The sequence below is a fragment of the Cygnus atratus genome, chromosome 12 (genome assembly GCF_013377495.2).
Source record: "Cygnus atratus isolate AKBS03 ecotype Queensland, Australia chromosome 12, CAtr_DNAZoo_HiC_assembly, whole genome shotgun sequence".
In the NCBI taxonomy this organism is placed as follows: Eukaryota; Metazoa; Chordata; class Aves; order Anseriformes; family Anatidae; genus Cygnus; species Cygnus atratus.
In genome coordinates this window covers 10,053,149-10,075,878 of record NC_066373.1, presented here as the reverse complement: position 1 = coordinate 10,075,878, position 22,730 = coordinate 10,053,149, and the positions used below count along the sequence as shown (strand labels likewise).

The following is a 22,730-nucleotide window of genomic DNA, read 5'->3' as shown; positions in this document are numbered from 1 at the left end:
GATTTGGAGACAATTCAAATTATGCAAGAAGCATAATAAAAAAGACAGGGAAGGGGAAACAAAATTGAATAGAGCTGTGTTGAATCATGGACTGAGGTACAGTTGGGCAGTTGTGCTGTCTAAGGCCATAGGACTCAAATTTCATATGAAAAGAAAAAGAACAATAACACGATTCAAGATTGTTACCTGATCAGAGCAGTAGGAAGCTACAGAGCTGTGCTGTGGCTGTGTAGGTTGCAAAGGAGGTGGAACAGTGAGGTGAGAAAAAAAGAGAAGCACAGTAATGAGTGAAAAATTAGTAAAGGAATCAGAGGAAGACATTTTAGCAGGTCAAATATCAAGATGCAATTAAATTTTGAATTTCAAGAAGAGGATTGCAACTTATGTATATATATATATGTCATATATATGTATAACTGTTATATATAACAGTTTTACAGTGAAAGGTAGGATAGGGGAATTGCGAAATGGTAAATAATAAAAGAAGAAAAGTAGAAGCAAAATTGAGGTGTCACCTGTGTTTAAGAAAACAACAGGATAGATGGGAAGACCTGCAAGAGAAATGAATGTAAATTTGTACAAATGGCAGACCTTCACTTTGAGACTAATCAGTAAAAAAAGGCACGAAGATTGCTCTGAGTACAATGATAGTGGTGGGGTAACCACTGTTGATAGCAGAATAGAAACTGAGGAAAATGTATGTATGTCAGGGATCACTGGATTTGGTGGGGATGCAGTGAGACTACTATAATGAAATCCCATTAGCCCTGATTTAAGGAAAATCGTACAGGTGAGTCAGGAATATTTCATGACTGACTATGAAACTCTATCAGTAAAGCTAACGCTTTTAAAAGGGTATTTATTCTCTCTCCATGACAAATAGGAGATATTTGTTAGGCCAAAGAACTTTACATCCTGGGTTATAGCCTGACTATGAATGGGAGTCTAGTATTATTGAAGATTATTTAGGATTATTATCCTAAAGACCTTGAAAAGGGAGGAAAATTTATAAAGTTAACGTGGTAGTGTGCATGATGGCTGAAGTGGCATCTTAAGGATTACTGGGTACTTGTGTGCTCCTTTGTGGAATCACCTTCATAGTCCAGATGTTACCTGTCTTTTCTTTTTCCATCCTTACATGAAAGCATGCAGGGAACCACAGTCACTGATAGATGGTTAGGCAGCATGAAAGAACCTGTGTTGCCTTGGAGATGTTGCCCAAACCTGTGACAGGCAGGGATGAGAGTGGCCACCAAAAATGCAAAAGAAGTAAAAACTTATAAAGTGTTTAAGATTTATTATGCTGAAGAAAAAAAAATCCTTTGGCTTGTTAAACAGTTAAGTTTGAAAACAAACAAACAAACCTCAGAAACAAGCAAGTGTGCTGTGAGGTAAGGAAGGACCTTTGTTATACAGTTTATTGTCACTGAGGTATACATTTGGTAACATAATTAGGTTCAATTAAGAACGTTTGGGGATTTTCAGTAAGGAAAAAGATGTAAATTCTATTGCTTAGGGCTTGGGCTGTGATTTTAGTGATCTGAGTCAAATTCACGTTCTGTGACTGATTTAGGCCGAGATCCATGAAGGGGCTTAGGTGCTTAAAATATGACTTCACTGGGATTTATTCACCTAAGCCTCAAGCGCATAATCCTCAGAAGCCGACATACGCCCCTGTTTCAGCAACGTTTGCTCTGTGCCCAGAACAGCCCGTTTTTTTTCCTTGAAGAACCGAGCAGCTGCTCGCCCGCCTGCCCCGGCCTGCCTTGAGGAGGCGGCGGCCGCGCCCCAGAGCCAGGCGGGCACCCAGGCCCCAGCCGCCGAGCTCGTTATGTAAGGGCCTGGGGGAACCCAAGGCTGCCGGAGCCAAAGCCCCAGCACCCAGCATTGGAGATGCTGCGCTCAGCTCCTCGGGGATTTCCATGCCCAAGGCCGGTTTCGGGGCTGGCGCCGAGCCCCCGGTGTGAGCAGCGCCGCCGTGGCCCCCAGTAGGGCTGGGGGGGCCGGGCTGGAAACAGCCCTCGGCAGCGGCAGCAGGGAAGCCAGATCTTTTCTAACCCTGTCCCTTTCCAACACACCGACACCGATCCCACCGGCCCCCGCTGCCTCACGCAGGTGCCCCGGGGCGGGGGAACCGCGTTGCGCAGCATCTTGGGGGCGGCTCATAATAGGGGTACCCGCGGCCCCCACACGCTGCCACCCCTCTGTGAGCGCCTCTCCCGGCCGTGAGGAAGCTCATCCCGCCGAAGGGAAGGAGGCTGGTGCCGGGGCGGAGCCGCGGGCAGGAGGCCGAGCTTCGCTGCTATAAAACCGGGGGCGGCCGCCCTAGCCCCGTTTGCCCTGCCCGCTTCCGCGCCGCAGCGTGAGCCGCTTCAGCCCTGCCTGGCCGCTAACATGGCGCTGTCTGCCGACCCCCATTTCAAGAAGCTGCTCGAGTGGCACAAGGCGAACGCCTCCAAGCTCGTCCTGCGGCAGCTCTTCGAGGGCGACAAGGAGCGTTTCCAGAAGTTCAGGTGAGACTAGGGAGCCTCGAGGCTGGCAGAGGGCCCGCCGGCAGGAGGCACCCCCATACACCCTCACACGGCTGCCGCTGCTCTCCTCGCCTCGGGCGCCCCGGGGAAGGCAGCCGAGGCCGAGCCCCAGCGACCGGGGCCTCCCGGCGCTGCTGGGCGGGCAGGAGGGCGAGCAGCGGCCCCCCCGGGCAGGGGGGAGCCCCCCCGGCAGCCCCGGGCACGGCGGCCCCGCGTGTGCTCGTCCTTGACTCCTCCTTGCGGCTGGGACGTGCCGGGCGGCACAGCGCCGGGCTGCGGCGGCGCAGCGGCATTCTGGGGCCTGCCGCCTGCTTAGTCATGAGAAGATGCCTATCCCCGCGATAAGATGCCTGTCCCCGCGATAAGAGCAGCGCCGAGCATCGCCCCCGGCCGCCCCTGTGCCCCTACCTGTCGGCCCCTGCCCCGGAGTGGTGTGGGCGTTTAATTCTCCCCTGCTACACGTACTACAGCAGACACGTTGCAAAGGCTTTTTTCTAGAGAAGGAAGTAAGACGTGGAAGCAGCGTGATAATGTGTAATGTTCTCATCCCGTAAAACGGGGCTGCTGTCTCCTGTGTTCAGGAGACTGCCGAGAAGTCACGTGTGGTTATACTGCTGGGCTCCACCAGCAATCTGGGAAGTCCATTAGTGCGTAGGTACATCACTGATTTGAGTTTTAAAGTGAGCCTGGGCAATATACACACAGCCAACTTCTTCAAGAAAAAGCCATCTTACTTGTTGCATGTGTCAAAATTTTCACTGGTAAAGGGACTTTTCTCCTCTTGAGCTCATTTGATACTACCTGAATTGTAATGCAACATCACATATGAAGTTCTGCATACCAGCATACAACAGTTAGTGTCATTTTGCATTGATGTGAAAGGTATGTGAGGTTTTTTGGAGCATTAACTTCATCTGGCTCTCATAACAGAACCTTTAACTGTAAAAACTGTATTAATATCTGTAAGCTCAATCTCTTGTCTCTTTAGCAGAAAAAAAGGTTCTGGTTGCACGCTTCCTTATCTCCGGTACATTTCAAAAGACTGAATTTATTAACATCCTTGTAACAAAGGAAAGCTGAAGCAGACTAAGTAAATCCAAAGGTATAACTGAGCTGCTTCGTACAAGACTTCCTGAATGGCTTGAGCAAGTGCTACTACTGAGAATAGCACTGAATATTAGTCTTAGTGGCTGTCACTTTATTATGCAAGCTACTTTAACTGTAAAATGTGAGCTCAATTTCAAATAGTCTGTATTTAATTTCTTGTGAATATGTACTAGACTAAGGGAGTTACACTGACTGTTGCTGTGCACCATTAATTGAGGATAAGTTATTTGGTAACTCATGTTTCGAGCACATACTCATGTGTGGCATGTTTTCTCCATGCTGGAAGTTGTAAGTATGTCTCTCAGAATGTGTCTATCTGATTTGTATTTCTCTTGTGAAATGCTCTTTACTGTATTCACTTCAAGTAGCTGCTTGACTTTTGTGCAAACTGTAAGGACAGGAAACAGTTAAGATGTTTGATTCATTAATCTGTATTAATGACATTTCTCTTCATGATGTTGGTCCTGTTTCCTGATAAACCAACATTATTGACTACCCAACAAATTCTGTCATACCCAAATATACAAAACTGACAGCCAGGTTTAGTTTGATAAATCAGCCTGCGTACTTCTCAGTGATTACCAGTTTACCACCATCCTGCGGCTCTGGCTTGTAGTTAACATCTGTTGAAAGCCAGTCCTAGAGGTTTGGCCACAAGGTCCTCTGCTTAACTTGCACCTCTTCCCTCATGGGAAAATGATCTTTATGAAGATGTTTCAGATCCGTTGGGTATGATCATAAAATCATTGGTTCTCTTCTAAGGAAAAAAAATATACTGAAGTAAAAGTGCTTCATGACGCTTGTGCCATAGAAATTTTAGAATATCAGTTTTTAATTTGAATACTTGATCTCAGAGACTAAGTATCTTTTAAATCTTACTGTAAGAACCTTATGCTCACTGGCTGTGTCTTACTGAGTATGGATAGAAGACTTTCTTCCGGTCTTGCCTCCATTGATGAAAACTTGCATAGCCCCTTCTTCTGGTTTGGAGCAGGGTCAACTATGTACAGTATGTTTTTGACTTTCTCTGCTGCCTGAATATACGGTCTGGTAGGAACAGTGGGCCTTTCACTTCACAGTGGAAGGCTACCACACTTAAGTGTGGATGTGGCTTACGTGACAAGTCCTCTGTTCCACCTGGGTAGCGCTACTGCTAGATGCCGCATTGCAGAATGGGTAGTGTAGCAGAATGCAATTGAGCTGCATGTTTCTGTGCGTCTTATTTAAAGAAGGGGTAGAACTCCTGGTGTAAGGGTTCAGGATGAGATTAGGCTCTGTGCTTGTGTTGTACCTCCAGTGTGGGAACTGGGAAATCAGATCTCTTGTATTCACTGTTAGCCATTGCTCTTTTTTTCTCATGGTGTCTTTGCGATGCCATCTTCCTGCAGTTTTTTCAACTCAGTGGTGATTTGAATCCAGCCAGAAATTCAAGGGGTATTTCTAAGTCTAGCGTGGTTGGTTATTTATATAAGTTAAAAAAAAAAAAAAAAGGAATTGGAGAAATAAAGCATATGACAGGTAAACATAAAAGATTTTAAGGATTTTATGTTCATGAAGAACACTAAGACTATCTTCCTATGATTAAACTGTAGCACTGAAGAATCATTAGTACACTAATGGTCTTGTAGTGCCCTTAGTGAAATGTGTTCAAACTTGAGATCAGTCTGTAAACATACCACATCTAATTTTAAATAGAAAGACGTGAAGGATTTGTTCCTTTTCTGTACTGTATCAATAAAGAGCAAATTTGGCAGGTGAGAGGTAAGTCTTTAGCTTAGCTAGTTAGGTTCCAGGTGTTCTTACACTAGATGGTTGGGGTTTCAGGATTACTTCTTGCACTCTCCTGAAGAAAAGGTTGATTAATAGTATTAATACTGTTTTTCCTTGCTTGCCTTGTTTTTTGATAAATGTTCTCTTAAGCCTGTGCTTGAAGATACCTGTCTTTCCCTACTTAGTTGCTTCTGTGTTTTAAGACCAGTTTTCTGGTCTTGAATTGTCTTTTTTTTTTTTTTTTTTTTTTTCAAAAATTGAAACCACCTAAATGTCTAGACCTTGCTGGTCATTACTGTTATTGCGAGTTCAGTCCCATTCTTCCAATCTTGCATGCTCTGTCATGCTATATCTGTTTAGGATAGCAACAATACTATGTTTTGTCCCTGCCAAGTCCATAGTATATCTCTGCAGTAAAAAAAAAAAAAAGTGATATTTGTGGCCAAATACTGAGAAACTAGAGGCAGGGCAGATAATGAGCAACACGGAAACACTGAATTTAGATGCATGCAATTTCCTGTGGCTTGAGTATGTGGAGCAAACATGACAGTAACTTATAAAAAAGGTACTGTACAGTAGACTTCATCAAGTCTACTGAATGACTTACAGGACTGACTCTTGAATTTAAAGTAAATGTGTACGTTAGGTTGTTAATTAGTGCAAAGGAGAAATGGGTGGAAAACTGCTGTATAAGACAAAAAAGCAACTGTAGAAATTATCATTTTGATACAAGGCTAGTAAATACAACAGGACTTACTTGATTTCTAATAGACTTTTCATGTTTTACCTCAGTTCTAAACATAAAGTCTTTCTTTTAAATGTTAGGCTATAGTTCTCTGGGAAGGATTAGCAAAATCATTTGTAGAGCTCTGAGTCAGTAAGCGAAGTGAGACTATGCAGTGCACAAATAGGAAGTAATTCTGCATCTTACTTGACAGTATTTCTGTACATGCAGGTGCATAGACTTGTAAGTCAGTTTTGTTTAGGCTGCCATATAAACATACCTAAGTTTGCTAAAATGAACTGTAGGAAGACAGTACATTTTTCTTAGCTGCAAAAGATGGTGATAAGCTTTGTACCTATGATGTATTAGGAAAAAACTAGTTGCTAGAGACTGCTAGTGGCTCAGTTGAAAGTGGAATGTGATTGTGTGGCTGTGCATTAAATATACTTCATTGTATTTAGACTTTTCACAAGCAGAAAATGAACACTACAATTTGAGCTTGTTGAAAACAGTCTAGAGTTAAAATGGTATACTACCTAGTAAATCGTTTCATAAAATTTGTGGGGGCCAATTAGTCCCTCAGGTCGTCTGTATTAACTTAGCCTAACTAGGTTTCTAATTACTATTTGTAGAGTTGTCATTGTCTTGCTTAAAACCCTTTAAGAAGGTGTAATTAAGCAACTTATTTGTTTTGACAGCTTGACTCTGAATACTGATCATGGGGATATCTTACTGGATTATTCAAAGAACCTTGTTACAGAAGAAGTAATGAAAATGCTGGTGGAACTGGTAACTAAAGAAAACTTTGTTTTATTAATTCAGTGTTCTAGAAGTTAACTTTCAACCGTAACTCATTCTATCATTGTTTATACACGTTTAGTTCTGAATTCAAGAGATGATCGAAGTTCAAGGTCACATGGTTTTAAGCCTAGTAAGGCATTGTTGGAAGTCTTGCATTTTCCTTTGGCCACAAGGAGCAGAACCATTTTCAATTCCCAGATCTCTCTTGAGCTCTCTGATTTGTCTGTCAAGACTTGCCTGTAACAAACCAGCTGGCATATGGGACTGTTACTGAGGTTTGCAGTAAAATAAGAGATGAATATTAAGTTGTAAGAGAAGCTGATATTTTCTAGACCTCAAATGGAAATACATTGTTTCGTGTCATGTAGTCTTAGTTTTGAGATTCATTTGCAGTTGAATGCATTTTAAGAAGCTTGTGTCATTAACTTCAATTTAGTGTGGTGTCCATAATTACAACCCTTCCTTGACTATTGGTTCAGCCAAAGGCTAAGACTGGATAGATTTTTTTTAAAGCTTCCAAAAATAGCTGAAGTGAAACTACTTTCGCTGCTATTCTGTTTAAAAACAAAAAAAAAAAACTAAGCTGTTACAAAGAAATAAGTTAATCCTGTAGCAGTCTGTCAAGATGAAACTGAGTAATTAAGACTACTCACTACATCTTGATCTTTTAGTACATGTTACCATGTAGCATTATTTAAGGGAATAAAAATACTTCCTATAAAATAAGCATTAACTTTTATACATTTTAAAACTAGTATATGGTGTGTTTTTCATCTAACTTCTGTTTTGCTCTCTTGTGCTAAATGCTTTCTCTCCATAGTGTAGCTGGACCTTTGTAGTACATGTTGACTTACTATTTTTAAGAGAAATCTATTTTTACATTTCTCAGGCAAAGTCAAGGGGTGTGGAAAGTGCCAGAGAGCGAATGTTCAGTGGAGAGAAGATCAACTTCACTGAGGTAAGGCTATTTCTGTCTATAGTTCTTACCTTTCAGTTGTGCTTATATTATGGATGTTTGTGCATCTCTGTAAGAGAAGTCTTGAAAAACTCACTCAAATTGCTACTCTGAAATGCTGAAAGTGGTTTTAACTTTTGTTTTGTTACTTACATGAGAAACTCTAAGAGCTTTGGCAAAGAAGAAAAATGTGAACAAAGCTTTTCAGTCTTCCCTCCAACAAAAATTGTTTTTAGATAAGTTGGTGGTGTATTTTTTTCCCTTGCTCTTCACTTCCATAGAGAGGAAGATGAGTTAGGTCTTGCAAAGGGCATAGAGCAGAGTATTTCGTTCCAGGTATGCCTTAGAAGCTTTTCCTTAATGAGTGTTCATAAAGCTTAGTAATCTGCATGTAATGTGTTAGCAAGGGTTTTGTAAGACTTTCTGCTTTGGATTGTTGATGCTACTTATCTTTGGGTACTTCTAGTAGTAGAGACTATAAGCCATCTTGAAAAACTAGCCATGTATTTTGGTAAGACTGAGTATATTCCTCTGTAGATCTGAGGGTTGTAATGATAGTTAAATCTTCACAGATTTAATACAGAGGAACCAGTTGCACCTTATTTTTTTAAATTAAAAGTAGGTTGAAAACTGGAAAATCAGTGTAACATGATTTACTGATCTACCTTAAATATTTAAGTCCATTTGAGGTAAATTTGCAGAAATCAATATTTGCTCTGACTTGGTTAACTGATTTAATTCTTGCACAAGCAGTTTACTTAAAAATCACTCAGTGGCTGAATGTTGTATTGCTTGTAAATACTGCATGTTTGTAGAAATTCACAGACTAAACCAGAAAGCTTCACTGGAGAATCATTTATCTTCCTTTTATATTAATGCCTTCAATACACAGGTAGAGTTTTAGACAGTGGAAGAAAAAAGGGAGCGGGGGAAATGTGGGTAAGTTTAACATCTGCCTGGTTCTGGTTCTCAGATATTGCTTTCCAATAGCCCCATGTAACAGATTATTACAAGGTTAGCCTGTCTGTGACCGTATATTATGGAGGTATTCATTTTTTTACCTGAGATCAAATATAATGGTTGAAGTCATCTTAGAAGAATGTATTTTTCCCTGATAGCACTTGAACACAATATTAAACTGTCTGGTGTTTGGCATCTGCTGCTAGCTCCCAGCTTCAATTCTGTCTCAATATGGCGACTTTGTTTAGCAGTTACCTGCATGATGACTAATATTTTCATTATCAGGCTGTTTCTCATTTACAGTAAGAAGACCTGGAATTAGATTTGGATTAATTCATTTTCTGTTAATGTGAGATAGCAAATGAAGTTGAATGGGCTCTGGCGCATGTGGACAGTATGAAATGGCCATGAGATGTTAAACAGAATGCTGTCAAACAGTGTTATAGAATAAATGTAGAACAGTAAGACAAAAGGAAGCTGCTTAATAGCAAGAACTGACTTGTCTACTATTCTTGTTCTAAATCAGATCATTTTTTAGCCACGTCTTAAATATTTAAGACTTGTCTGTGTTTGGTGCTGCAGGCATTGACTGCTCAGTTTGTTCTTAGGTGGAAATTATTTATAGTTCACCCAGGCATGATATTGCCAGGTGTTTGTCTTGATGAGTTAGAACTTGTAGGCTAATATGGTGCAAAGACGGTGTACAAGGTTGCATATATCTGACCACTCATTATGGGGGCAGTCTTGACTGTCTACCAAAACTTAGAAAATATTTTTGTTTAACAGCAGACAGCAGTTGAAAGCAGTTCCAGTTAATCTGAAGGATTATTAACAACTTTTAAGATTGTACTACTTTCTGGGTGAAGTATGAGTAAGAAATAATTCATTTTTTTTCCTTCTTTCTTCCTCTTGTTTTAGAACCGAGCTGTGCTTCATATCGCTCTGAGAAATCGTTCCAATGTGCCAATACTTGTGGATGGGAAAGATGTTGTTCCAGAAGTAAACAAAGTGTTGGACAAAATGAAACACTTCTGCCAGGTATAATATATCACTATAACCTTTTGTTTGTATTATAGTCAACCAGGTTCTCTTACAGGCATGTTGTTAAGCACTGATTATAGACTGGTTCACACAAGCTATTCTCCACTTGTTGGATTAGGTTTATAACAGTACTGGCTTAAGCATGGAATTAGAGCTGTTTTAAGCATGACTTTATTGCATGTCAGTTTGCAGGTGGGCTTTCATTTAATGGGCTCTCTAGATCTTACTCCTTTAGTAGTATTTATTTCAGGAGTTTGAAGTCTTGTAAAACATGAAGTACCCCATTCAAATATTGCCTTATTTCTTCTTAACATCTTTCTTACTACTTGACTCTTACATAGAAACTGCCTCTTAAAATTCTTTTAAAATCAGAAGGAGACAGGGAAGAAGCTCCCAGCTCACTTCTAATTTGGTCGTGGTCTGCTTAAGTAGTTTTTTAAAGATCCTCTGTCTTTAGGTTAGATTCATTTATGATTCTACTGTTTCAGCAACACAAAGCTTTTTGTTCCCTAGTTAAATACAGTAATCTTCAAATATCATTAATGTTTATTGGTTCTGTACATCTTTAATGTAGGCATCTGTTTAAATGTCATGTTCAAATAATTCAGTGCCTAAGGTTCTTTCATGTCTAGCTTGACTTCTATTGTCTCCATGTTCAATGCTGTAAATGCTAGGTAATGCAGGTAAATGCTGTAGTAGTCCACATGTAAGAAGGCTAGATTGATTTTTGCAGTTTGTTTTAAATATGTGCGTTAAACTTCTAACACTTACAGAAGTAAGCGTTAATGAAATGTCTACCCAGCAAGGTAGTTTTGAGTATTGGCTTTAAAGTCTAGAAGTTTCAAAGTTTTCTTTGAAGATCCTCTGCAGTAGTGCTTGCAAATACAGCATACTTCCAGGGTTAGATTTGTTAACGTGAGCATATACATAGTATAAAACACTTGGTTTCTTTTCCTGCCAGAGAGTCCGTGGTGGTGAATGGAAGGGCTACACTGGAAAGACGATTACCGATGTGGTCAATATCGGGATTGGTGGCTCTGACTTGGTAAGCACCCACCTTCTATACGTTTTACATCTTTGTGTGTACATGCCTGCAATGAAGATAAAACCAAACTTGGTTTTCTCCAGGGGCCTCTGATGGTAACTGAAGCCTTGAAACCATATTCCAAGGGAGGCCCACGTGTTTGGTTTGTGTCTAACATTGATGGTACTCATATAGCCAAAACCCTGGCTGAGCTTAAACCGGACACTACGCTCTTCATCATTGCATCAAAGGTATGTCTAATAAGGTCACTGGTGTGACATACTTCAAATGGTTAAGGATTCAGTCAAGACATCTTTTCCACAGGAAGTTCTAGATTAAGGACTTGTAGCATGCGCTATTTCTAAAAAAATAAAACTATTTTGATTAATCCTAAACTTGCAATAAAAGTGTATGTTGCTACTGAAATGTTTAAGGATCCAGAAGTCAAGCACTGAAAATGACTCATTCTTGACAAGTAATACACAAGACCAATTTGATGTTGTTTTGGGTGTTTTTTAGCCAACACAAATTTAAACTATTCCCAAATTTTGTTACTATACTTTGTGGGTGGAATGTATGATCCCATTTTTTCTATTTCTTAGAAATTCAAGATTTCATCTCATTCCTTATTTTTAATTGTGGTCTCTTTATATTGCTTATGAAGTACAGTGTTGTCAATAGTGGTTTTTTGCATTAATGTTTCACATCAGTGTAGTTTGGGAATCTTCATTCTGTTTCAGGGTAGTAGCAAACGCTCTTTCTCTAACTTGAATGCTGAGTTCCCTGAGCACTATAAATACTAAGCTTCTTTACTAACAAAAGTTGAAGACAGGCTGCTGGTAATTTAAGACAGCACTCCATTTCTGAATATGGACTTAATAGCTACCTTCGTAAATCTCACCTTGTTAGCAAGCTTATTTTATAACTTCATAAACTTAATTGCTAGTTGCCAGATTCCTCTGAGGTACACTCACTAGAACATACTGGCTTTTGCCTTATCAGAGGAAACTGAAGACAGAAGTCGTCATTACATGATGTGGATTGCCTTCATTTGTAAAGCACAGTAGGACCTTTTTACTGTTGAAGACAGAATCTGCAATAAATGAACATGTGTGTAATGCTGACCATGCTCTACAGTGGTGCTCATTATCTTATTTTGGCAATACTGTAGCTGAGCAACTCATGGAATAAGTAAGCTTCACAAAGTAACGCTAATGGTCATTTTTGAATAATTGAGTTCAAGCATCATGGTTCAAAGGCTCAGAAGACTGCCAGATTGAAAGAGTAACAGTTCAGTTTCTATTTGCCAAGCTGTAGTTAGATAATTGGATTTATTTGGAAGAAGATGAATGGCATTTTTTTGTTTTCCCTAACAGGCTTCTTTCATAATGAAATACTTCTGGAGATGGATGAGAGTAGGTTGAATGTAGTGTTCCCCCTTAAAGCAAAATTTTGATGGCTGAGTAAATCAGAATGGTGGTAGATCTTTGCAGAACTGCATGACTGAACTTCTTTGTACACTTCATGAAGCAGGAAAATATTTTCTCTAATCAGCAAAATAGTTATAGCAGTGTCTTAGCAAAAATTAGTGGTTTTGCTTGGAAAAGAAGGAATAAAAGAACAAGAGGACAATCCAGCTGGGTTGTCCTGTTGTGAAGCTCAATTAGCTACTTTCTAATTGAGTGATATAACTTCATATTTAGTGAAAGTACGGGAGAAAACTTTAGTGTCAAGGTTTTGTGTAACAGTTTGGAGGAGGGAAGGAAGTAGGGAATAACTATTCCAATTCCAGCAAATTGCTCATTTGGATTGATAAGCTTGCTTTTTTGCTGAAATTTGGTAGCAGTTGTCTTATGAACCTCTAGAATTACTGTGATCTGGTTATCTGGAAAAAATGTTTTAGCAGCCTGAACATGTTTCAATTTTAAGTACGATGTCTTATATACTTCTCCATTTTCTGATGCACAGACTTTCACCACCCAAGAAACGATCACCAATGCAGAAACGGCCAAAGAGTGGTTCCTACATGCTGCTAATGATGTAAGTCTAATGTACTTACATTACATAACAGAATGCAACAGATTGTCATTGTGCAGTTTCTCCCCAGTCATTTTAAGCATGCTTTGGATTGGGGCCAATAGCTGCCCAAGCATAAGCTGCGTAGCATAGCAAATGCTGTGCACAACATTTAAGTGCATCATGGTTAGTGACAGGCTGGTATGTCTGAACAAAGTAACAAAACAAGTTTTCCATTATAGATGGTTGTGGATGGTTTTACCTCAAATCCTGCCTCTAAAGTAATAGATAGTTGCATCTACCTTAGAGCTGGCTAATGGTTTGGTGGAACCACTGACACAGAAATCCAAGAATATGGTGTCTACATGTCATTACCTTTCAATTCTTGGAAAATCTTTCAAAACTAGAAATGAAGTTATGGTTGAAACAGTAAAATAATTCTGTAGCAGATGGTTGTGCTATGAATAGAAGCCTTATTTTTGGCTTATTCCCTTAAATTTCTAACTTATAAGAAAGAGGCAATACTGCCTGCTCAGGTAGTTAATGTAGTCTTTAACAAGTTCCAGTCAGGGTAGCTGTACTTAGTTTGAGAGCAGGGCTTTGAAGTCTCCCATTCTATTAGTTAAAGACAACTCATCTTTGCCCAAACACTTACCAAAAGACCCAAGTCTCAATCTGTAGCTTTAGATTTATCAGTGATTGCAGTTGTCCTGATCTTCCAACCCTAGCAGGAAGGGCAGCACTTGTACAACACTCCATCTGCCCAAAAGTGGTATTAGTGATGAACCAAACTGGTAATGTACTCTTAAGGAAACTGAGTGCTGCTCCAAGTATTGACTACCTCCAGAGGGAGGCCTTCATGAAAATACTGTCAGAGCGTTATCTTACGCTATATGTGATTAAGATGATTTCAAGTTGATAAACATGAAAAATAACTAATGATAGTCAACAATATTTTGTTCAAAAGTAAATGATAGCAAATCAGTTTTAAAACAAGAAATAAAAACTAGCATTATAGATCTAACGCTCTTCATTTTATTAAGCCTTCAGCTGTGGCCAAGCACTTTGTTGCCTTGTCTACCAATGGTGTAAGTATAAGTTTTATTTAGATTTTCTTCTATGTACTTTTAAGATGGTCTTATTGTATAGTCCTGTAAGGAAGCCTTGAAGATGCCATTATTTGTATACTAATAATTAGCTTTCCTACTGAAAGGATGCATATATGTTCTACAGAAAATAAATGGAATGCTTCCAAAGCACCATTATAGATGTGTGTTTTCTGCTGGAGCTTTATGAATCTGAAATCAGGATGTTGTGCTTGTAATACCTATCCTATTATTAATGAAGGGTACCCATTACTGTTTGTGTGTGAATGCAATTATTCTATAAATAAATATTACTCAAAATCCTAAGATAAGTGCTGAAGTGATGCAAGTAGTTTATGTGAATAATCTTCTGCATATGATGAGCATAAAGTACCCTGATGTGGTATTTCACCCAGAAAAGAAGGGGTGGAGGGGGCAGGGGGGGGAGCTGCAGCAATTAAAAAGGGCCCAGCAACAATTGAGGCTGCTGGGTAATCTGATGTGAAGCTCCCATGTAATATTCTGGGCGTGTTGAATGTAAACAGTATCAGTCCAACTCCTAACTATACTGCCACTCTGATAGAACGAGTGTTATGTCATTGAATTCAAGACTGCTGAATGGCAATAGTGATATTTGGAAATAAAAGTACACTATTTTCTGATGGACGCTATGTATTTTTAAAATAGAAGGTGTAATTGGGCAATGGTCTATTCAATAGGCGTAAAACTAGTGCTTTTTATTTGCTAGACATGAAAGGTTTTTAAGAATGTTTGTCTTCTCTTCCATGCTTTTTTATTCTAGCCTAAAGTTAAAGACTTTGGAATTGACCCTGAGAACATGTTTGAATTTTGGGATGTAAGTAAATGTCTAATGTTGTGCAGTAGATGCTAACCATTAGAATTTATTTCAGAAGTGTTAATTAGATGTCAGCAAACTGATTGAAAACTAACAAAAACAAAACTAAAAAAAATAGTAGCTGTATTCTCAGTACTGAAACATTTGAAAAATTATGCCTAAAAGTAAACTGAGCGTGCCAAGCAAGTAAAGCAGTTGTATCTTGGCCATTCAATTCAAATCCTGCTGTAGATGAAGGTCTGAAGAAGAGCCTTCTGTATTCTTGGCTGACTAATCATCTGTTGGGTAATAGGAGATAGAAGTCTTAGCTTATTCCTCTATGTAAGTAGTTATTATAAGCTGTGACATTTGACTGTTGGGGTCTACTGTATATAATCTACGTCTGTAAAGGTCAAACATCAGAAACAGCAGTCTAACTTGATGTTTTATAGCAGATGCATATTTTAAGTATAGTGCATTTAGCCTTGGCCTTTCTACTTATCTACTTAAAATCAGAAACAGGCTGGTTTCTGTCTCATTGACTTTGCCTGACAAACTACACTTTAAAGCCACTATTTAGAACTTAACTAGAGCATTACCTTTTCCTATATAATGTCATAATCTCGCTGACTCAGGCCTCTCCTACAGATCAGTACTAGGAAAGCAGTTAACACAAGCTGTGAATCCAGTATTTGAGAATGAACTGCAGTCATTATCAAGAGAGCTATTTCAACAGATGTTATATAAATCATAGCCTCTAGACCAGTTGGAAAACTTTAAATCCTTAAAGAAATGCATACTTAAGGATTTGTTGGGTCTACTGTAAGGTACAGGTCCCCTTGGCCATGCCATATGATTTGTAGTGAATTATTGCCAAAAAGAATCTTTTGCTGAAAATAGTTTAAACACATGCTGCTATTTCCTGATGGTTTGGATAGGCTTCAATTTAAAACCTTTACGCTTCTACTGTCTAAATTGATCTTTTTTTCAGTGGGTTGGTGGTCGCTATTCTCTGTGGTCAGCCATTGGTCTCTCCATTGCCCTGCATATTGGTATGTATTCCTGTGATATATTAAGAACCTGTTTTGGGAGTATATCTTTGGAATATTTTAACAATACTGGATTGTGGATCAGATTTCGGACAAATACTCTTTTACCCAGCCTCTTCTCTGAGCTTCTGCTAAATTCAAATGTGATAGAAATGTCAAAGCTTCAGTACTATAAACGTAGTTTCCAAAGTTACTCATGAAGGTAAAAGTAGTCAAATTATATCTATTTGCTTGCATAGCCAAAAGTGCATGGCTTATGTGAAGTCACATCAGTCTTGAAAACTAGATTTTTGCAACTGACATGCTTCTACTTCTTAAGAGTAGAGTATCTAGTTCATGTAACTACATAAACTTCAGTGTGTCAAATCTTGTCTCCAATTCTGCATGAGTTTTTTTAGCATAAAACCAATCCCTTCTCCCATCACATCATAAGCACCAGTACTTATTCTCTTAGATTATGAAGCCTGATATATGAACGCTGTTTCTATTTGTAGTTGATTGTGGAACAAAGATAAAGACTCTCTAAATAGATCCTCACTTATCTGTACTGCTACAGGGGCACCACTGGCATCTCTGATGCAGGTCTCAAATGCATGCGGAGAGCACACAGTGGATGTGAAAGAGCTCTAAGAACTGTTTCTTGGTGAATATGCTGTTTAGCAGCCTTGCATTTGTTCCCTCATCAGTCCTTTCCAATAGTTAGTCTCAAACCATAAAGTTACATATTTTCTAAATAAAAACTAGAATTCCCTTATACTGACATAAGAAGAAAAGCATTGGTTGTGTTCTTGGAATGATAGGAATAGGAGTTGTTGTGTGGAAAAAACAATTTGAACAGCAAAATAAATTTCAGTCAGGCACTTACTGTTTTGTCTGCAGTAAACTGTTCATCTCTGCTGTTAGATTTTGTTGGCTATCTGCACTGCTTGTCCTTAGATCCTTCATCTACCAGAGCTGGCTTCTGACCATAGGTAGAGCTTCTGCTTTGATTGCCAGATACTTCACTGTAATCTTCTGTATAACAATCAGGATTTATGGTTTTGTGAGAAAAGATGGCATCAGTTAAAATAATCAGTGAAAATAAATGATGGTTAAATCCCCTATTTAAAGAGCAAACAAAATCAGGTGAATTTTCCAGGAGAACAGGGAAGGGAGAAGAACCTTTCAAAACAACCTTACTACAGTTTATCCTCAGACCAATGCAGAAATTCCTGCTTTAGTAGCCTTGCCCTGATTTTTGGGGAAGCTTTTCCCACTGTGGCTAATAAGAAAGAAAATTGCATAGCCTTTAATAATACAGATTCTGGTTTTAATGTCTTTGTTTTCCTTCCAGTTGCTTGTTTTGCCTGAATGGGGAGTTTAGGCGAAGGTTTTGAAGTATGTTCCGTGAAATTGGGCTTGCTCTGAAATCCAAGCTTTAATCATAACTAATATCTGTCCTATGGGATTTAAACTTTGGGAGATCTCAAAGTACAACTTTAAACTCAATTAGTGGTTGGGAGCCTTTCTGCATAAAGGAAAATTCAAGTACCAGAAAAATCAAGTTTAAGCTATAATAGTAAATGTAAATTGACTTTTTTCATTGTTAGGTTTTGACAACTTTGAGAGTCTGCTTGCTGGAGCCCACTGGATGGTGAGTGTGGGATGCCTATTTCAGATTTGCCAAAGTTAATAAGATAAATGAAGGCAGACTGGTTTCTAAAGTTCATCTCCCGATGCCCTCTCAGTGCTTCTAAAATGACTGTCTTGGGGAGCTCTCTAGGTTAAAATAAGTTTTTTTTAAAAACTTAGGATTTGGGAGGGATGACAATTATTTTGAGAAGTGTAATTTTTTTCATTTGTTAAAAAGGATAACCACTTCCATACGGCTCCACTGGAGAAGAATGTGCCTGTTTTGTTGGCAATGCTGGGGGTCTGGTATATAAACTGCTTCGGATGTGAAACCCATGCACTTCTGCCCTATGACCAATACATGCACCGCTTTGCTGCCTACTTCCAGCAGGTAAGGTTCAACCAGAGTAGAAGGTTTCAAGAAGCAAGGATGTAAGTGTGCCTTTGTCCTGGATCTAGAACATGAATATATGTTTTTAGGTTAAAATTGAAATCATGTAAATTCATGTAGTCAAGGACAGAAAGAATTGTGCCAAGATTGCTATTGTATTATTTGTTTGATTAATTTAGAGATTTGTTTCGTATTCTGTTTCTTATTCCTTCAGATCTCGGTTAAGTTTGCGTCCATAAATTAAGCAGCTGTAACCCTCGTATTGATGGAATTTCTATAAAAAAAAACAGCACTTACTATAGTTGAAGTATATATGGAACTTTGCACTGATAGTGCATGGTTCTGCAAGAAGAATAACTACTCTTCCCTTTTAGGGTGACATGGAGTCTAATGGCAAGTACATTACCAAGAAAGGTTCTCGTGTGGACTACAGTACTGGCCCTATTGTGTGGGGAGAGCCTGGCACCAATGGGCAGCATGCTTTTTACCAGCTCATTCATCAAGGTAAACTAGGACTTTACCTTACTTTGTTTTGGAATTAAATTCTGACCATAAAGCTGCAGGAGTGTAGAGCGGACACTGATTTAGGGGCTGGGCTCTTGTCTAGGCTAGTGTGACATGACTGTAGTGTCCTTAATTAGTGGCTTTAGAAAGCTACAGATGCAGGTCTCACCTCTACAATATGGAGCGTCAACTAGAATTGAAACTGAACTGTATAGTCACTTTCCGTAGTTTATATAAAACTTTTATAATTGTTAAAGTGGCTAAGTCTTCCAATAACTCAAAGTGGGATAAGAATTACTTTTTTTAAACTCTAATGTTGTAAGGCTATTAACTTGACTCTTCTTGCAGGGACTCGCATGATTCCCTGTGACTTTCTGATCCCAGTCCAGACTCAGCATCCAGTCAGAAACGGTTTGCATCACAAGGTAACGAGTTCTTTATCAGGACACCCATATTTTCTTGTCACTGAAGGTATTGAATTGTGTACCAGCAATTTTCTTCTGTCAGACAAGTATGGTCTTTAAAAAATGATGGTGCAAGAGAGACCATTTTATGGTTTGTAGATAGCATAAATGTTTATCTTCAGTGTAACTGGTAGGATAAAACCACCCATCAACTTGCACGTTAATATTAGGCAAGGAATAGGAAACTAAACTTCCCCTGTATTGGTAGGGATTGCTATGTGGTGTATAGTGAGAACTTTGATTGACAGAGTACATATTGTCCAACTTTGACTATTCTTGGTGGAAAAACAGCTGCCATTCTATGTTAATGATATGGTGTGGAATAGACACTGGGTGAAAGGGACATGAAATCCCAGCTCCTTTGATCTTACTATGTTTGCTATCAGTTCTAATGGGCAGGATTTCTCAGAGCATTCCTGGATGTTTTTGGATGCATGCACTATTAAGTAGTAATCAAGTGTCTCAGCACTCCAAGGTAAAAAGCAATAGCAGGCATTATACACAAAAGTATAGCATAATTTATTGCCATATTCAGTGCTAAAAATAAGACTTCTGTCTGCTTTCAGGCACTGAGTATTTGTTTTTGAGCTAATGAAATAGTTGTTTGTTTGCTACCTGTTAGATCCTTTTGGCCAACTTCCTTGCTCAGACTGAGGCCTTGATGAAAGGAAAGACTGCTGATGAAGCTCGTAAGGAACTGCAAGCAGCAGGATTGAGTGGGGATGCTCTGGAGAAGCTTCTTCCCCACAAGGTAACCAGGCTCTGTAATTTGCTGGTTTTCATCTGATTAGTGGTATTGCTGTTGTGAGGGCACTGCCTTGGTATGCTGCTTGATGGCACTTGTTAATGGCAGCAGTGCCCTCCGGTGGCTATTAAGTGCTACTGTCTTGACAACAGTGAAAGTGATATTTATTAAAGGCTCTACCTTGCCAGGTATGGTGGAGCAGTCTGTAAATGGCACTACCATTAAGTATAATGATTGGAAGGTTTTTGAGGCATTTCAGGAAGAGTTGTCTGTTCACTGCTCTGGCTTTGTTTAACAGCTTTCCATAGCCATGGTGGGAGTAGCAGTGCTTGGAGATAATGTTTTGCCGTTGTTTGTAATAGGCTACAGAAATAATAGAGAATATGAAAATAACAATTATATGGCTGAAACTGTTAGCCTTTAAAGCTTTAAGGATTACATTTTTGCTGCTAATACAAATAATCCAATGTGGGCTGTCAGGAAAATGTGCAACTTGCATATTATAACAAGTTTCTGATGCTATATTACAATGTACCTCTTGTTTTTCAAAGGTCTTTGAAGGCAATCGCCCAACCAACTCCATCATGTTTACAAAACTCAACCCATTCACTTTGGGAGCAATCATCGGTAGGTAAAAGATCTTTCAACTGTGAATGCTTACTAAGGCTTTATGGTAAAGCTTATTGATAAAGATTTTATTTTCCTGTTTTAGCCATGTATGAACACAAGATATTTGTTCAGGGAGTTGTCTGGGATATTAACAGCTATGACCAGTGGGGGTAAGTCTCCTTGATCTGTTTCTGGTGTACTTACCAACTGCAGTTTTCCTTAATGTGTCATGATTTAGAGAAGACAATGAAAAATAGTGGAATAATTAAATGATTATGGGATAGTTTTAATTAGAAACCAGCTTTTCTGAGAATAAACCACCATGTATCCTTGTTCAGTCATGCATGATGACCCTACATACAACTCCAATTAGGGGACCTTTGGTTTTTAGATAAAATAAACAACTAACTCTGAATGCAGAAAAGATAGTTGAGCAGGCTCAACACTGTAATAATGAGAGCATAGTCAAGCAGGCTGAATGCATGCTTTGACAAGTAGAAGGGGAAAAACCCCCTTGTAATAGGGGGGAAAAAAAAGCATTATCTCTAGAAACGTGTGGTAGGCAGCTTGAGTGGTACCTGCTAGTTAAGACTGACCACCTTTTAAGTTTTCTTGTGCTGGAGCTACATGAAGGCATCTGCCAATAATCCTGCATAGGAGTCCCTAGTCTAATGCAGGCTCTACCTCTGCCTATGCTTGTGGTAGAGCTCAATGTGGAAAGCAGCTGCTTAATAAGGAGTTCGTTACTTTGGTTTCTTTAAAAATAGAAGACTTCATCAGGAGATAATTGTTATCTTGAATCTAGTAATATTAACTGTAGAACATATTTTGTGGTACACTTACACAAAGATTTGGGAAAAGATTTTTTCCAGGTGAAACCTGCCTGTGCCACAGCAGGGGTTATTTCAAAGAGCATGTTTGCTATGAAGGCCTAGAATAGTAATTTACACTAAGCTCCCTTCATAAAAACTGAATGATAGATCTTCTGAATGTATTCTTAGAGCTGTGTTACCACAGCAGTTTTTGTACCCTAAAACAGTGAAGTAGAAACTGAAAATGGAAGACTGTCTAATAAAAGCTGTAACTATCTGCTATAAAATCTGAAATAAGGGTGGGATACAAATATGGCTCTTTCTGTAGCACGTGAAAATCTAGAATGGAATCCAAAACTAAATATGGAATGTGGGGAGGGCAAGCAGAATATGCTGTAGAACCAGTTTAGTTTCTTGCAGCTGTTGGAATATCTTTGGTGGTTCTTGTCTGGATAGCCCTCTGTAGTGCGGAAGAAAGCTTTCAGTCCCACAGCTCAGCTGTTTTATTCATCATCTTGGTGCTGCAAGTCAGTATTTTGATTTATACTGTATTTAATGGTGAACAAGAGCAAGTTGAATGCCTTCTGCTCTGCAGAAGACTGCATAACATAAATGAATACTGAAAGGGAGTTACAGTGCAGAAAGACTATACAGAAGATATCTAAAGAAAAGCTTTGTGTAATTTGAGCTGCCTGTTCAGCTAGGCAGTTGTACTTGTGAGAATCCCAGTTGTTCGTGAATGGCACTACAATAAATAATTTGGTCAGCCATAATGTTCACTGTCCTGTTACTCTTTACTGGCACCTGTTCTTAACATACCTTAAGTTAGTACTAATACTATTTTTCTTTGTTCTCCTACTTTTTTAAATGCAGAGTTGAGCTTGGAAAACAACTTGCCAAGAAAATTGAGCCTGAACTGGAGTCAGATGCTCCAGTGACATCTCATGATAGCTCAACAAATGGGCTCATCAATTTCATCAAAAAACATAGAGCCTGAAGTGAAAGATTCTGAGGACATCGACAATCTAATGACCGAATACTCAAGTCTGTTGTAGTTGTGCTTTTTTAGCCACTCTTAACAAAAATAGCACTTTACCGATGTAGCTTCTTCACTTGTTGCAGTTAATCTTGTTGCGTCAAGTGTTACCAATGAAAACTAGTTGTGAAACCCAGAGATTGTATAGTTGCTTTCTATTTTTGTGGTTGTTGATCTGTAAAGTGCAGCTGGTATGTTCCTCACTTCTTATCCGTCAACTTCCTTAAAGATGATCACATGATATTAGGAAATAAAAGATATGATGGATGAGTAAAACTTTTTCATTTTTCTGTATCTTTAAAACACAGACCCAGTAACATTTTACTGTGTGTAAAGTTCTCTAAAGTCAAGTGCACCAACTTGTTAGGCATGTCATTGCCTTGGACTGGGTCTGCTGTAAGCTAGAAGTATGTTCAAAGAATTGAGTAATCAATGGCTATAAATTGTTCAGGTTTTATGTTAATGTGTTTGAGCAAGATGCAGATGTTTCAATGCTATTATGAAAAGTTTACTACTGTTGATAGGTCTGTATTGATTTCCTCCAGAAGCTATGAAAGCTCTGCACAGACAGCTGTTCAAAAAGGAAGGATGTTCCTACAGTGACAGTGATGTATTGAGCTCCTGAAAGTTTGGGAAACTATGTGAAGCTGAAGATTGGCA

The 22,730-nt window shown here is 39.1% G+C and overlaps 1 protein-coding gene across 1 annotated transcript; it reads left to right on the top strand.

Annotated features, from left to right (window-relative positions):
• The first annotated feature begins 2,148 nt into the window (after window positions 1-2,148).
• GPI (glucose-6-phosphate isomerase) lies at window positions 2,149-22,346 on the top strand. Its single transcript, XM_035543221.2, has 18 exons — window positions 2,149-2,513; window positions 6,831-6,921; window positions 7,823-7,891; window positions 9,767-9,886; window positions 10,851-10,934; window positions 11,018-11,164; window positions 12,882-12,953; window positions 13,973-14,017; window positions 14,817-14,870; window positions 15,841-15,901; window positions 17,488-17,531; window positions 17,748-17,900; window positions 18,275-18,404; window positions 18,753-18,829; window positions 19,491-19,619; window positions 20,165-20,240; window positions 20,326-20,392; window positions 21,908-22,346. Exons 1-18 carry the CDS (start codon window positions 2,395-2,397, stop codon window positions 22,029-22,031), a joined length of 1,662 nt encoding a protein of 553 aa, XP_035399114.1. The 5' UTR covers window positions 2,149-2,394; the 3' UTR covers window positions 22,032-22,346.
• Window positions 22,347-22,730: the final 384 nt, after the last annotated feature.

Excerpts from the sequence above, each read along its gene's own strand:
- GPI (XM_035543221.2), top strand. The coding sequence starts at position 2,395 with ATGGCGCTGTCTGCCGACCCCCATTTCAAGAAGCTGCTCGAGTGGCAC. Across the intron at positions 12,954-13,972 it reads TCCTACATGCTGCTAATGAT|CCTTCAGCTGTGGCCAAGCA; the intron begins GTAAGTCTAATG and ends CATTTTATTAAG. Across the intron at positions 15,902-17,487 it reads CTCCATTGCCCTGCATATTG|GTTTTGACAACTTTGAGAGT; the intron begins GTATGTATTCCT and ends TTTCATTGTTAG.